The sequence below is a fragment of the Taudactylus pleione genome, unplaced genomic scaffold (assembly GCF_031769625.1).
Source record: "Taudactylus pleione unplaced genomic scaffold, aTauple2 ptg002718l, whole genome shotgun sequence".
Taxonomy (NCBI): domain Eukaryota; kingdom Metazoa; phylum Chordata; class Amphibia; order Anura; family Myobatrachidae; genus Taudactylus; species Taudactylus pleione.
This window is the reverse complement of record NW_028287094.1, coordinates 20,215-33,454: the sequence shown is the minus strand read 5'-3', so window position 1 is coordinate 33,454 and position 13,240 is coordinate 20,215. Positions and strand designations below refer to the sequence as shown.

Genomic DNA, 13,240 nt, shown 5'->3' with positions numbered 1-13,240 from the left:
AACCGATAATAATGTAATTACTCTCAGGCGAGTGAGTAGATGTATTTGGAAAATGACCACAGATGTGAATTACACAGGGGCCAAGCGGCCAAAAGACACTCAATGTGTTTGTGTCCAGGCTAGAGAAAGTCTCAGCTGTCAGGAAGAGCCCGTGTCAGGCCAGCAGTATACGTTCTCATCACATCGGCCCGAGCTTACGCTCAGCGGCCTCCCCGTCCTAGTACTGACACATACATTAACCAGCATGTACATATGTCTATATATACACCCCATACACATATATACATGTGCACGTACATTTTACCTCCGTGCGCTACAATTCACATGAGCGCCGTGCGACTCAGAAGCGCCAAGCGTCTTTTTTTGTGCAACATTTTACCTTCAAATGAGTCTTATTCTCAAAGCAGATAAATAGCCCAAGCCACTTCTGCTGAGTAAAATGACATGCGGCTGCCTATATTCTGTGTGTGTATGCGGAACGCTACGTTACAGTGCTAGCGGCTGGGACAATGTAACGTAGCGTTTAGCATGCAGACACACCCGCAGTCACACACAGAATACAGGAATGCCGCATATCAGTTTAATCAGCAGAAGCGGCTTGTGCGTCCTACTCGCATCGCTGTGCAAAAAAACGCTCCGCGCTATTGAGCCACACCGTGGTATCTGGTGCAGCTTTCATAAACTCAGACGGTCTAGTGACCATCAGTAAAATGGGCCGTATCCAATTAGGTGTGAAAAGTCGCGTTTGGCCAAAAGCATTTGCCGGTGCTAACCATTCGCACATACGTGCGTATCGCGCAATCCAATTGCAGGAGATTTTGCAGAAACCATTGAAAAGTTTTCACAATCTCAGAGAGCATGGTGATAAAATGTGCAAAATCCCTACTTTTGACAAAAATATGGGGACTTGGTTCAGAACCCCTTGGACAACCCCCCCCCCAGGTGGCTGCAGCAGGTGTATTTTTAAAATTTTTTACAACTGCATTTTATGGACACAAACATATACTAGCCCCCATATTAATCTACCCCCTATGTAACTACAGCAATTATGATTTCTAAGAGAAAAAGCTTTTTATCATTTTTCCACCCCATTATTAGTACACTTCTATTTTCATTTCCAGGGTCAGTTAGGCTTTTTATGGGTTACAGACCGATTTCTCCAAAATGTGCTGTACTTTTCGCTGGTTTCGCCTTGCGCAATTATCGCACATCTGCGTTTTCGCGTGCTTTGCAATTAGAAATGTCATTGAAAAAGTATGCGAAAAGATTACAGCAAAACTGGCGAATGCGGCGATAAGTTCACCATGCGAACGACTTTTCGCACCTAATTGAATACGGCCCGATGTCTCATAAATGACAACTACAGGAAAATAGAGCTGATAAAACTGAGAATGACAAAATCTCTACTAGTTTCAAATAAACCTATTGCACCTGTGATCCACCCTCACATAATGCTAGCACCAGGATATTTACTACACGTAAGGATCAGGCTATAAATCAATCAGTAAGGAAACGTCGTCATAATCCAGGAGGTTCCCAAACTATGGCATTACCGTCCACGTTTTAAGGATATGCATGCTTCAGCACAGGTGACGATTAGTACTTCAGTCAATTTGATTTAACCACCTGGACTCAAGCAAGGAGATCTTTAAATCCTGGAGTGTATTGGCAGAGTTTGGGAACCACTGGTATAATCTGTCGGCCCCCGGGGAGACTGGCTCTTGCTAAGAACCCGTTGATTACTATTAGACCAGTGCAGGACACCTCAGAGAGACACAACTGAGAGGTGTGAAGAATAGACCCGATCACCTGATGGACAGGTCTCTCCAACTTTTCATACTGTTATAACCACTAACTTTCCAAAAGGTCCCATTTTATACACGACACCAGAAACACAAAAGTCATTAGTCAACCCCGATCGTCTCAGCACAACCATTCATTATTCCAACCTGTGGGACCATAGCTTGGCAGCTTTTCATGACCGTGAAAAAACAAAGATTTGGTAATATTGAAAGTGGCTTTCTCCCTTGCTTAACGGAAATGCAACTTGATACTAGTAATGTTATTCTGGAGACCATGGAGTTCTTGATTTACACCAGTATGGCACACGCTTAGCTGGTACCATTAAGGCAATCCTTTGGGTGAATTGTTCACCAGCCTGCTTGATCTTAACATGTTTTAATATCGAATACCATGATCACGAATATCATGAAGTCACGGGCACTGCTATGGGTAGTAATATAGCCCCGGCTTAAGCCTATCGAAACATGGATATGTGCGCACAAGAATATATTTTGCCCATATCTGGTGAGCATATTACCTAATGAAAATGATATATTGATAATGTTTTGTTACACTGGTCAGACATTGACTGTTCACTGAATGGCATGCTGGACCTTCTGAAAACAAAACTGCATTCACCAATTAGGTTTAATAAGGAGCGAGGCTAGAACACCTGAGATGAATGTTTTAGGTGTAGCGGTCTTTACCACAGGTCTGTTTATACGCTGTACATGTAACATACCCACCACAAACACCTTTTTAAACTAGGAGATAGAGATCCATAACCCATCAGCTCCTTTGAAGTATAATTTGTCATTGTCACAATTTAATAGAGTCCTAAGGAACAACTCAGACCCAGCAATGGCCAAAACACCTCAAGTACATGGATTCAAGGTACCATAAATATAATAATGAATATCGCTGCAGCATGTTTGAGCACAGTTGATACATAGAAATGAATATAAAATACCTAGGATACAGCATATGGAGACCGACAAAACTGAGATATGTGATCAAACCACATTGGTACATAGTTGCCACAGACCCTGCACTGAGAGACTGCCCAAGAAACCGCTAATAATCAACGGGAAGGGCCCTAACCTAAAGAAAATTGTGATGCGCCCCTGACACTTGTTCCATTCTCACTGGGAGTAGCTGGATGATGACTCCCGGATGAATATGGAGGAGGAATTGCACCATATGTAGGAGTACGTCTGCGGCCAACCCCTTCAGTCATCCTCACACGGGCAAGAGGACTATTGTGGCCACAGATTTGGACATGCATGTGGCCGAAAGGCCTGAACGACGATGTCTAGTTAGGTATCTTTATTAAGTAAAAACATACTAAGGATTCCTTTCAAATAGGGGCGATGAGGGTACCATGATCTGTTTTCGGCACAAAATCGCACAGTAATTTTCATTTGCAATTCAATTCCAAAATTAAGAAATGTTTTGAATATTTTGTGCGCATCCTCCCTGAGTAGGTGAAAAAGCAGATCTATGCTACCTCTCTGCCAACGAATAATCATTGCCATTGGATGGGTTTAAACAGTGTCATTTGGCCAATAAAGACATCTCATATTATATTTTTTCCTAAAACGTTAAAACATTTGTTAAATGATGTATGTATGTATGCGGTGTTGTATTGGGTACAATGAGGGACATGTACAGGTGTGTCCTTATACATCTTTGTGCCAGGTCTCATGAGACTCTTATAGCGTAGAGCACCTTTGTTGCAACATTTTTTGCTGTCTAAGTCGCAAGGCGATGTGACTAGGACGCACCAGCAGACTGTACTGTAACATCCTCCTATCTGACCTCACCTACTCTCTTCTCTCCAATCTATCCTCAATGTCTACAATCCTTCAAATGGGCTATCAAGACCCACTACTTCATCAAAGCCTTCTAGATCTCATCCTAACTAGCTGCTTCATGTTCCTTCCTCATTGTCTACCCAATCTGTGTCATGCCTGTCTGTCTGCCCCTCCCCTTAAGAATGTAAGCTCTTACGAGCAGGGCCCTCTACTCTCTTGTGCTTCTCTTTACTTTCATCTACTCCTTACTCCACACTAGGTGTAATAATGTGGGACATGAGTGTAGGTGTGTAATAATGTGGGGCATGTATGGTGAGGTGTAAATGATGTGGGACATGTATGTGGAGGTGTTGTATTGATGGTCAATGGGTAAAATGATGTAGAACATGTTTTTAGGGGTGTAATAATGTATAGCCTTCCATATTGTCCTACTGTCTCAGGTGTCACCAACAGCCTTCCCTATGGTCCTACTGTCTCAGGTGTCACCAACAGCCTTCCCTATGGTCCTGCTATCTCAGGTGTCACTAACAGCCTTCCATATTGTCCTACTGTCTCAGGTGTCACCAACAGCCTTCCCTATGGTCCTGCTATCTCAGGTGTCACTAACAGCTTAACCTATGGTCATGCTATCTCAGGTGTCACTAACAGCCTTCCATATGGTCCTGCTATCTCAGGTGTCACTAACAGCCTTCCCTATGGTCCTGCAAGCTCAGGTGTCACCAACAGCCTTCCCTATGGTCCTGCTATCTCGGGTGTCACCAACAGCCTTCCCTATGGTCCTGCTATCTCAGGTGTCACTAACAGCCTTCCCTATGGTCCTGCTATCTCAGGTGTCACTAACAGCCTTCCCTATGGTCCTGCTATCTCAGGTGTCACTAACAGCCTAACCTATGGTCCTGCTATCTCAGGTGTCACTAACAGCCTAACCTATGGTCTTCCTATCTCAGGTGTCACTAACAGTCTTCCATATGGTCCTGCTATCTCAGGTGTCACTAACAGCCTTCCCTATGGTCCTGCTATCTCAGGTGTCACTAACAGCCTTCCGTATGGTACTGCTATCTCAGGTGTCACCAACAGCCTTCCGTATGGTCCTGCTATCTCAGGTGTCACTAACAGCCTTCCCTATGGTCCTGCTATCTCAGGTGACACTAACAGCCTTCCCTATGGTCCTGCTATCTCAGGTGACACTAACAGCCTTCCCTATGGTCCTGCTATCTCAGGTGTCACTAACAGCATTCCCTATGGTCCTGCTATCTCAGGTGACACTAACAGCCTCTATATGGTCCTGTTATCTCAGGTGTCATTAACAGCCTTCCATATGGTCCTGCTATCTCAGGTGTCACTAACAGCCTTCCCTATGGTCCTGCTATCTCAGGTGACACTAACAGCCTTCCCTATGGTCCTGCTATCTCAGGTGACACTAACAGCCTCTATATGGTCCTGTTATCTCAGGTGTCACTAACAGCCTTCCATATGGTCCTGCTATCTCAGGTGTCACTAACAGCCTTCCATATGGTCCTGCTATCTCAGGTGTCACTAACAGCATTCCATATGGTCCTACTAACAGCCTTCCATATGGTCCTGCTATCTCAGGTGTCACTGACAGCCTTCCATATGGTCCTGCTATCTCAGGTGTCACTAACAGCTTTCCTATGGTCCTGCTCTCTCAGGTGTAGCTGTAGAAACATCACGCGACATCACCACGATGGCCACGAATCACTATTTTTGTGTGCTTGCCCCTATGAATTTGAGCATGAAATATAACTACTTTGTGGCTTGTTACTCCTCCTCCCTCTGTTATGCCGTTCTTATTTTTCCCTAGTGTTGTGGGTTTGCGGAGGATTCCTGAGCAAGGCTATACCATATGATATACATGAGGTTACTAGGAATTTGTGCATCCCTTTGCCTGTCTGATTGGGTACCTGGCAGACATCGCTTTGCGCTCTGTTTTAGTATACTCACCGGACATAAGGAATGCTATACAGTGCGTGTGTCATTTATATGCAGCGTTCTGCCTGAATATTAGAAATCTATGGTACCTGTGTCCATCGTATAGATGTCTAACCCTGAATATCTGATTACAGGTTGTTTTTGTGAATTTATTGTGTACATTTCCGATTTACGTTCCGTTCCAGCCTTATGCACAACGAGACGTGGTTTTGGGTTAAATGTTTATGACCTTGCTATGTTTAGATGCTTTATTATTCTGGAATCTTGAATGATAAGAGAACATTTATCCAAAGTATTAATCTTGTCTGCTATTTCCTTCCTTTCATAGTTCACTAGGTCCCGTTTCCAGCCTGAGCTCCGCGATGTAAAGCGTAACTGGAAGTATAGTTTACTCATTAGCAAGGGCACCCATATAACGGCGAGAACCGTAGGCTTAGATCCAGGCTATGGTTTTGTTTTTTTAGCACTGGGTATTTTTGTTACAGTCACCAGTATGCCCCTCCATGGTAACATTTCTGGTTTAATAAGTCCGGTTTGGCTGGGCTCATTTTATGCTGACTTTTAAAAATAGGTTACACCTTTAATTTGGGTATTTAAGTCTCATGAGTTATGTATTATAACAAAAGGTCCATGTCAGGGCCGAAAAATTAAGGTCTGTGATGGTTATTTACCAATAAAAAACATAAACAGTCTAGTAAGAGCACCACTGCCTCTTTATTCTATTTATCCCTTTATATCCATCCACAAGACCATTAGAGAGGTTGGCGTCCTATTTCATCGGAAAAGGTGTTTGATGGTGTTGGGGTCAGGGCTCTGCGCAGGGTCAGCCAAGTTCCTCCTCACCAAACTGATTTTTTAATGACCCCCTGCTTTGTGCCTCCCCCCAAACTGTTGGTAGAACACAATTCTATAGAATGTTATTGTATGCTATAAATTTAGGATTTCCCCTTCACTGGGACTGAGGTTCCTGGCAAAACCATGAACAGCAACCCCTTTATCCCCCCGCCACCAAACGTTATAGCTGGCAGTACTTATTTGGGCGGGAAGGTCCAATGGGCTTCACACCACTCCAGCAGACATTGGGCGTTGTGCATGGCGATCTGGCGTTTCTGCGCTGCTGCTCGGCCATGGAAACCAAACTGCCTACAAACCGGTCTTGTGCGGACGTCGCATCCCAAAGGCAGTTTGGAGCTCGGTGACGAGTGCTCCGGCTGAGGAGAGACTATCGCTACCATGCTGCAGCACTAGCTGGGCACGTACAATCATCTTGCGTGGCTTGCCGATTCGTGGCTGAGCCGTTTGTGGCTATTAGCAGTTCCAAATCTGCTGCTAATGTTGGATTAAGGAGATTGCATGGCTGTGTGCTTGAGCTCAGGCATCGGATAGCGACGGATGTGGCTACAAATCACCTCTGTGCATTTTATCTGAGATTATAAGATGTATAGAAGTAATACAGATTGATTCACCCCTGTTATAGTGTAATGATCTGTTAGAGACGGTTTTCTTGCACTATTCGGTGCAATACCAATGACAGTCCTTCTACTGGATGCTTTGGGTAATAACAAAGACGCAGGAATGCAGAGTGCCATAAATGGCGCAAATACTGGATGACATAAGCAGCAGGGAAGGCAGAGCACAGCGACCTAACGGTTTTGCATGCAGAACGACACCGTCGCCTAGTACTACGGCCTATGCACTGCAGAGGAGCCGTTCTGCACTGTATATCACATGTGCAGTAACGCGCCGTGTCAAGGTTGTTCGGTGTAGCAATTTGCCGCGTTATGTCTCCGTCTCTTCGCTCCCTTACATTTATTTGCAGCGGCTGCCAGTAATAGTACAATCCAGAGACTCTGCACGTCTCCTCTAATTCTCTGCTGTAAGTTTGGCAGCGGTGAGAACACGGGGGGTTTCCCCCTTGCTCTCCTGTTTAGCGTTAAAGCCTTAACAGTTTACTCAGATACCCAAGTGCCCTGCTAAAAGTCGTATACGTGTTGCATAACGCAGGGGTCAAGCTTTTTAGGAAAAGGTGCTCCACAGCGTCACTTTCCCTCGCGTCCATCACTGCACAGGCCGGGGAACCGACCTGACAGTCCTGAAAGGCGTAGGTCTCTGGCGTTTAATCCTTCGAGTCTAGTTTCGACCCCCTCCTTGGATCCCCCCCCCCCTCCCTTATCCCTTCACGCCCGTCTTCTCTCGCTCCTTGAGACCTCATGGGCCCTCCAGTCACACATCTTAAAATGGAAACAAAAACACAAAAAAACAACAAAGGCTTACTTGTCTTAAGTCGATGAAGGCCAACTGCAGTGTGTCCCCTTGGAACCCAGGCACTGGTCCGGATCTGGCAAACCCTGTGGGAAAGAACAAGCCATGAAAAGCGCCTTTAAATAAGCATGGACAGGAAGATTGGCAGACGGATGACAGCGAGGACAAGGGAGGCTGGGGGAGAGGAGGAACCGGCTTCTAAGGAGCTAGGTCCCTCTGCCTCTACGCTCATTGTCTGCTCTTCAAAATTTGTGTCATCAAAACACCATTAATTCCACCATCCTGACAGCAAGGAAACTGTACTGACTCAACCTGACATCTATTCCCATGGACCACTCCAGGCTCTACACTAGGGACAAACATCTAGGAAGGGAGATGACTGGAGGTGGGGGTGGTGGTGGCATTGTCAGGGCCGGTGGATAAAAGGAAAGAACAAAATAAAAAAAAGTTTTTGTTTTTTTTTTCCCATCTTTCCACAATAACATCTTCAGCTGTGAAAAAGTTCTTTTCAGTTACCAGCTTTTGTATATTGCAGAAAGAATTTTGCGATTTCATGCCTGTCACCTCATCCCCTGCGTATTGATCAATAATAAATAAATAACTGCCCGACGCATCGCCGATTGTCATCCTCCGGCATATTTCCATTATCTGTTACGGTGCGTGACATCCAGGGGTCCTGCGCGTTTGCCGAGCGGCTTTCTAAGATGATTACGTGGGTCCCCGCTGTAATATTATCCGGGGAGGGCAGGGATGAAAGGGACTGTCTGTCTGCGCTGTATAGCGGTGATGTCCTTTTGTTGCATTCTCATAATATTCCGCCGCATGAGAATTTGCTCGGATGGCGTCCGCCAGGCGAGGTCGGCTAAGGCGCGCGTCTTTGCCGGATTTGTCGGGGCAGATATTGGCGTCTCTTAGTGCCGCCGTGTGATTGGAGCTGGAATGTGCTATAGGAGAGGCCGGTCCCCCTGGATTCTGTCCCGCTCTATCGCTTCAATTTGTTCCCCGTAAAGTGACGAGGCGGAACAGTACATGTAAGGCGCACTCTGAACATGACCGAGTACACACACACATATATGCGACAGGAGGAATTGCTGCCAGTCTGCGGATTTTAAACTCTTCTTTATAAAGCAGCAGAGCGTTCTTAGGATCATATAATAAGATGAGGCTCATCGTTTGAAAATAAGTTAAACTCCCGTACTGTACAACGCTACAGAACAAGGCGGCTTCACACACATCGCGACTAATAATTGCTAAAATAACAAACAATGTGTGTCACTGTCCAAGTCAATATGGCAAAACTGTATCAGTAGAAAATGAATGCTAGTACTCCCCATCGCCTTAACACTGGCGTAATGCACTGGACCCTATTACATTGTGCGCTTAACTGGCCAGAACGTTATAATGGGATACGAAGCAGACGTCCATGTTAACATTATACCTAGACGTCAATTTTTTTTTAAATGAAACTCATTTCCTAAACTACATAAACGTGGCTCAGTAACCATCTGTAGGCCCTGCGAGGATCATTACAGGACCAATTCACTATACAGACGGCCAAGGAAATGCGATTCGATGACATCGAGGGATCTGGGAGCCTGGCGCTTACACGCAATATGAGGTCTTTGGAGAGCACGTCAGGAGTCACAGCCATAGAGATTTGTGATGGCAGAGGTGGACAGGCAGGAACAGGGCAACAGCAGTGCAGAGATGGACATCCCCTCCAATACCCCCCCCCCCCTCCAGCAGGGCTGCAGTCTGTAAATCTTTAAACAAGTAGATTACAAGACAGAAGCTGCCAGACAACAAAACCTCCTGCTTCACACAGGAAAAGGAATCAGCGTTTTATCTGCGGCTCCTATTCACTGCTCACTTCTACGCCTGACACTGATGGATGGCCATCGTCTGTCTCCATCCCTGCCCAGGACAGTGACAGGGGAGGCCTTGGCTGGGTGGCAGAGGTCAGGGCCCCTGCTGGCCAGGGTGACAGCACCTGCTCTGCCATGTCTGAGCCCTCTCTCAGTGCATCTTATTAGGAAGCAGCAGAGTCACAGCCCCGATACTGGCCGGAGAGGATGCTGAGAGTCCCTGGAAAATTGCACGTTACGTAGCCCTCTCCATGCGTCACTACACAGCTCCGTATACAAGTCTGCTCACAGGGATGCCCGATACATTGACCAGCACGGGCATTCTGCTGCGTGGCAGGGCTAACCTCCTGTTGTCTCTCTTTAGGGAGCATGAAGACTTCCCGATTGTTACTGAGTGGCCCAATTGTGTTTTTGCATTTCCATAGGTAAAATGACAAAGACAGCAGGTGGCCTTACTTTATTACTATTTAAGAAAAAAACAAAACAAAAACAAAAAAAAAACACCTTGTTTTCCATAAATTTGCTAAAAGGAAGAAACAGGATGGATACGGGATGCAGGAGGTCAAAATCCCATTGCCAGCATCCCGACAAGGTTAGGATACCGAAGAAAGGTTATTCAGTGGCATGGGGAGAGATGACTGGATAGTCAGTAGCAGACAATGCACCAGAGGCTGCAGAAGTGACAGGATACAGACGGGAGTGGTGGGGAGGTTATGCAGCAGCATGGGGAGAGGGGAGGCCGGCCTTTTAGTGACGGGACAGAGGCAGCAGTGGTGAGAGGATACAGACGGGAGTGGTGGGGAGGTTATGCAGCGGGATCAGGAGAGGGGAGGCCGGCCTCTTAGTGACAGGACAGAGGCTGCAGTGGTGACAGGATACAGACGGGAGTGGTGGGGAGGATATGCAGCGGGATCAGGAGAGGTGAGGCCGGCCTCTTAGTGATAGGATACAGACGGGAGTGGTGGGGAGGTTATACAGCGGGATCAGGAGAGGTGAGGCCGGCCTCTTAGTGACAGGACAGAGGCAGCAGTGGTGACAGGATACAGACGGGAGTGGTGGGGAGGTTATACAGCGGGATCAGGAGAGGTGAGGCCGGCCTCTTAGTGACAGGATACAGACGGGAGTGGTGGGGAGGATATGCAGCGGGATCAGGAGAGATGAGGCTGGCCTCTTAGTGATAGGATACAGACGGGAGTGGTGGGGAGGTTATACAGCGGGATCAGGAGAGGTGAGGCCGGCCTCTTAGTGACAGGACAGAGGCAGCAGTGGTGACAGGATACAGACGGGAGTGGTGGGGAGGTTATACAGCGGGATCAGGAGAGGTGAGGCCGGCCTCTTAGTGACAGGACAGAGGCAGCAGAGGTGACAGGATACAGCCAGTAGTGGTGGGGAGGTTATGCAGCGGGATCAGGAGAGGTGAGGCCGGCCTCTTAGTGACAGGACAGAGGCAGCAGTGGTGACAGGATACAGACGGGAGTGGTGGGGAGGTTATGCAGCGGGATCAGGAGAGGTGAGGCCGGCCTCTTAGTGACAGGATACAGACGGGAGTGGTGGGGAGGTTATGTAGCGGCATCAGGAGAGGTGAGGCCGGCCTCTTAGTGACGGGACAGAGGCTGCAGTGGTGACGTTATGCAGCGGCATCAGGAGAGGTGAGGCCGGCCTCTTAGTGACGGGACAGAGGCAGCAGTGGTGACAGGATACAGACGGGAGTGGTGGGGAGGCTATGCAGCGGGATCAGGAGAGGGGAGGCCGGCCTCTTAGTGACAGGACAGAGGCAGCAGTGGTGACAGGATACAGATGGAAGTGGTAGGGAGGTTATGCAGCGGGATCAGGAGAGGGGAGGCCGGCCTCTTAGTGACAGGACAGAGGCAGCAGTGGTGACAGGATACAGATGGGAGTGGTAGGGAGGTTATGCAGCGGGATCAGGAGAGGTGAGGCCGGCCTCTTAGTGACAGGACAGAGGCTGCAGTGGTGAATGCATGAGAAATGTAAAAGAATGGAAAGAGGCCATTGAGTACGTTATAGACCAGAGACCGGGGAGATGTGAAGTTCTGGCTGTTGGTTAGTGGGTAGGACCCATAAGAGGCTATAAGCACACAATACAATGAGGTGCACATCAGCCAGTAACACATGTATGGTGGACAGGAAGCTTCTCTTACTTTCACACTCTCTCACATCTAGGTTGAATTGCTGCAGGGCCCCCATGGTGATCTGCTTGACCTCCGCTTCCAGCAGGAGCTGTGTCAGGGATGTGGAGAGGTGTTTGCAGGCGGACATACAGGCGGTCTGAGCAACCTTTCCCTGCAAGAAAGAAGAGCGCGTTACACCACTGCGCACGTTACACCACTGCGCACGTTACACCACTGCGCACGTTACACCACGCCTTGGGGAAGCAGCAGGATGCTGTACAGAGGTGCTGCCATAGTGCAGAGTATGAGCAATGCTTCTTATACAGAGATCAATACCAAACCATGTGTAAGCATCCATATACAGTACATTTTGATAGCATCCAGTACGTCAGTCCATAGGGTGTAACTGAGATGGATCAGAGGTAGAGAGGGCCAAAGGGAGGTACAGCAATTAGCTATTTTGATCCACTCTCCCCAATACTCACAGCCCCCGTTCTCAAAAGCAAATCACCAACTCTGCCCCTTCCTTACTAATATACACATACATAGGGGCGAGGATGTACTACTGCAGCCACAAATGTTTATTCAGGTACGTTCTGCTCACACGTTCCCCAAATCACTACATTTCCCAAATATAAATCTGACCTCCTAGGACATCTATTGGGGGCTGCCATCTCTAAACTTATGCTTTACTCAGTACACACCTATTTACTACCAGCAGCACCCCTCACATGTTATATAATCAGGCTGCTGTCAATGTATGATCTAGGTTTCTTTAGTTTGTAATCTTTATATGGTTTACACTATGTTTGTCTCCTGCATGATGTTAAAATTCACAAAAAAAAAAAAATGGTAAGAGCTTACCCTTATCTCTCTTTCTTCCAAGTCCATAGGGTCCACAGGGTTGACCTTGGTGTATAGCTGGACCTGGATCCACGGGCAGCACGCAGTTAAAAGCTTTAGCTCCCAGGATGCACTGGGTCCATCCTCCTCTATACCCCGCCCCCGAGCAACAGGCACCTCAGTTGGTAAGTAGCCAAGGCCGAAGGAGGAACAGAGAGAAGGAAGACGGGAACACACAAGAACCATACTCACAGAAATGGGAGACGGCAAACCGGTGACCAGTAACATGGCCCATATGAAGCCAGGTGCGTCAGGGCGGGTGCCCTGTAGACCCTATGGACTTCGAGGAAAGAAAGATAACAAGGGTAAGTTCTTACCATATCTCTCTTTTTCTTCTGTAGGGTCCATATTGGGTCCACAGGGTTGACCATTGGGATGTCCCGAAGCAGTTAAATTAAGGGTGGAGACGCTCCTGTGCTGAGAGGAGAATCCGGCGCCCAAAAGGCAGCATCCTGGGAGGAGAAGGTGTCAAAAGTATTGAATCTCAGAAAGGTCTGGATGGAAAACTACGTGGCCGCCTTACACAGCTGTACAG

At 47.4% G+C, this 13,240-nt stretch overlaps 1 protein-coding gene across 1 annotated transcript in view; it reads right to left on the bottom strand.

Annotated features, from left to right (window-relative positions):
• The window catches only part of LOC148431175 (exocyst complex component 6B-like), an 81,180-nt gene extending 69,207 nt beyond the window's left edge, over positions 1-11,973 (bottom strand). Inside the window, exons 1-2 of the mRNA XM_088466241.1 lie at positions 11,833-11,973; positions 7,821-7,894 (exon numbers count right to left, since the gene is read on the bottom strand). Coding sequence (XP_088322367.1) covers positions 7,821-7,894; positions 11,833-11,950 — 192 coding nt within the window. The 5' untranslated portion in view covers positions 11,951-11,973. The remainder of the gene's footprint in view (positions 1-7,820; positions 7,895-11,832) is intronic.
• Positions 11,974-13,240: the final 1,267 nt, after the last annotated feature.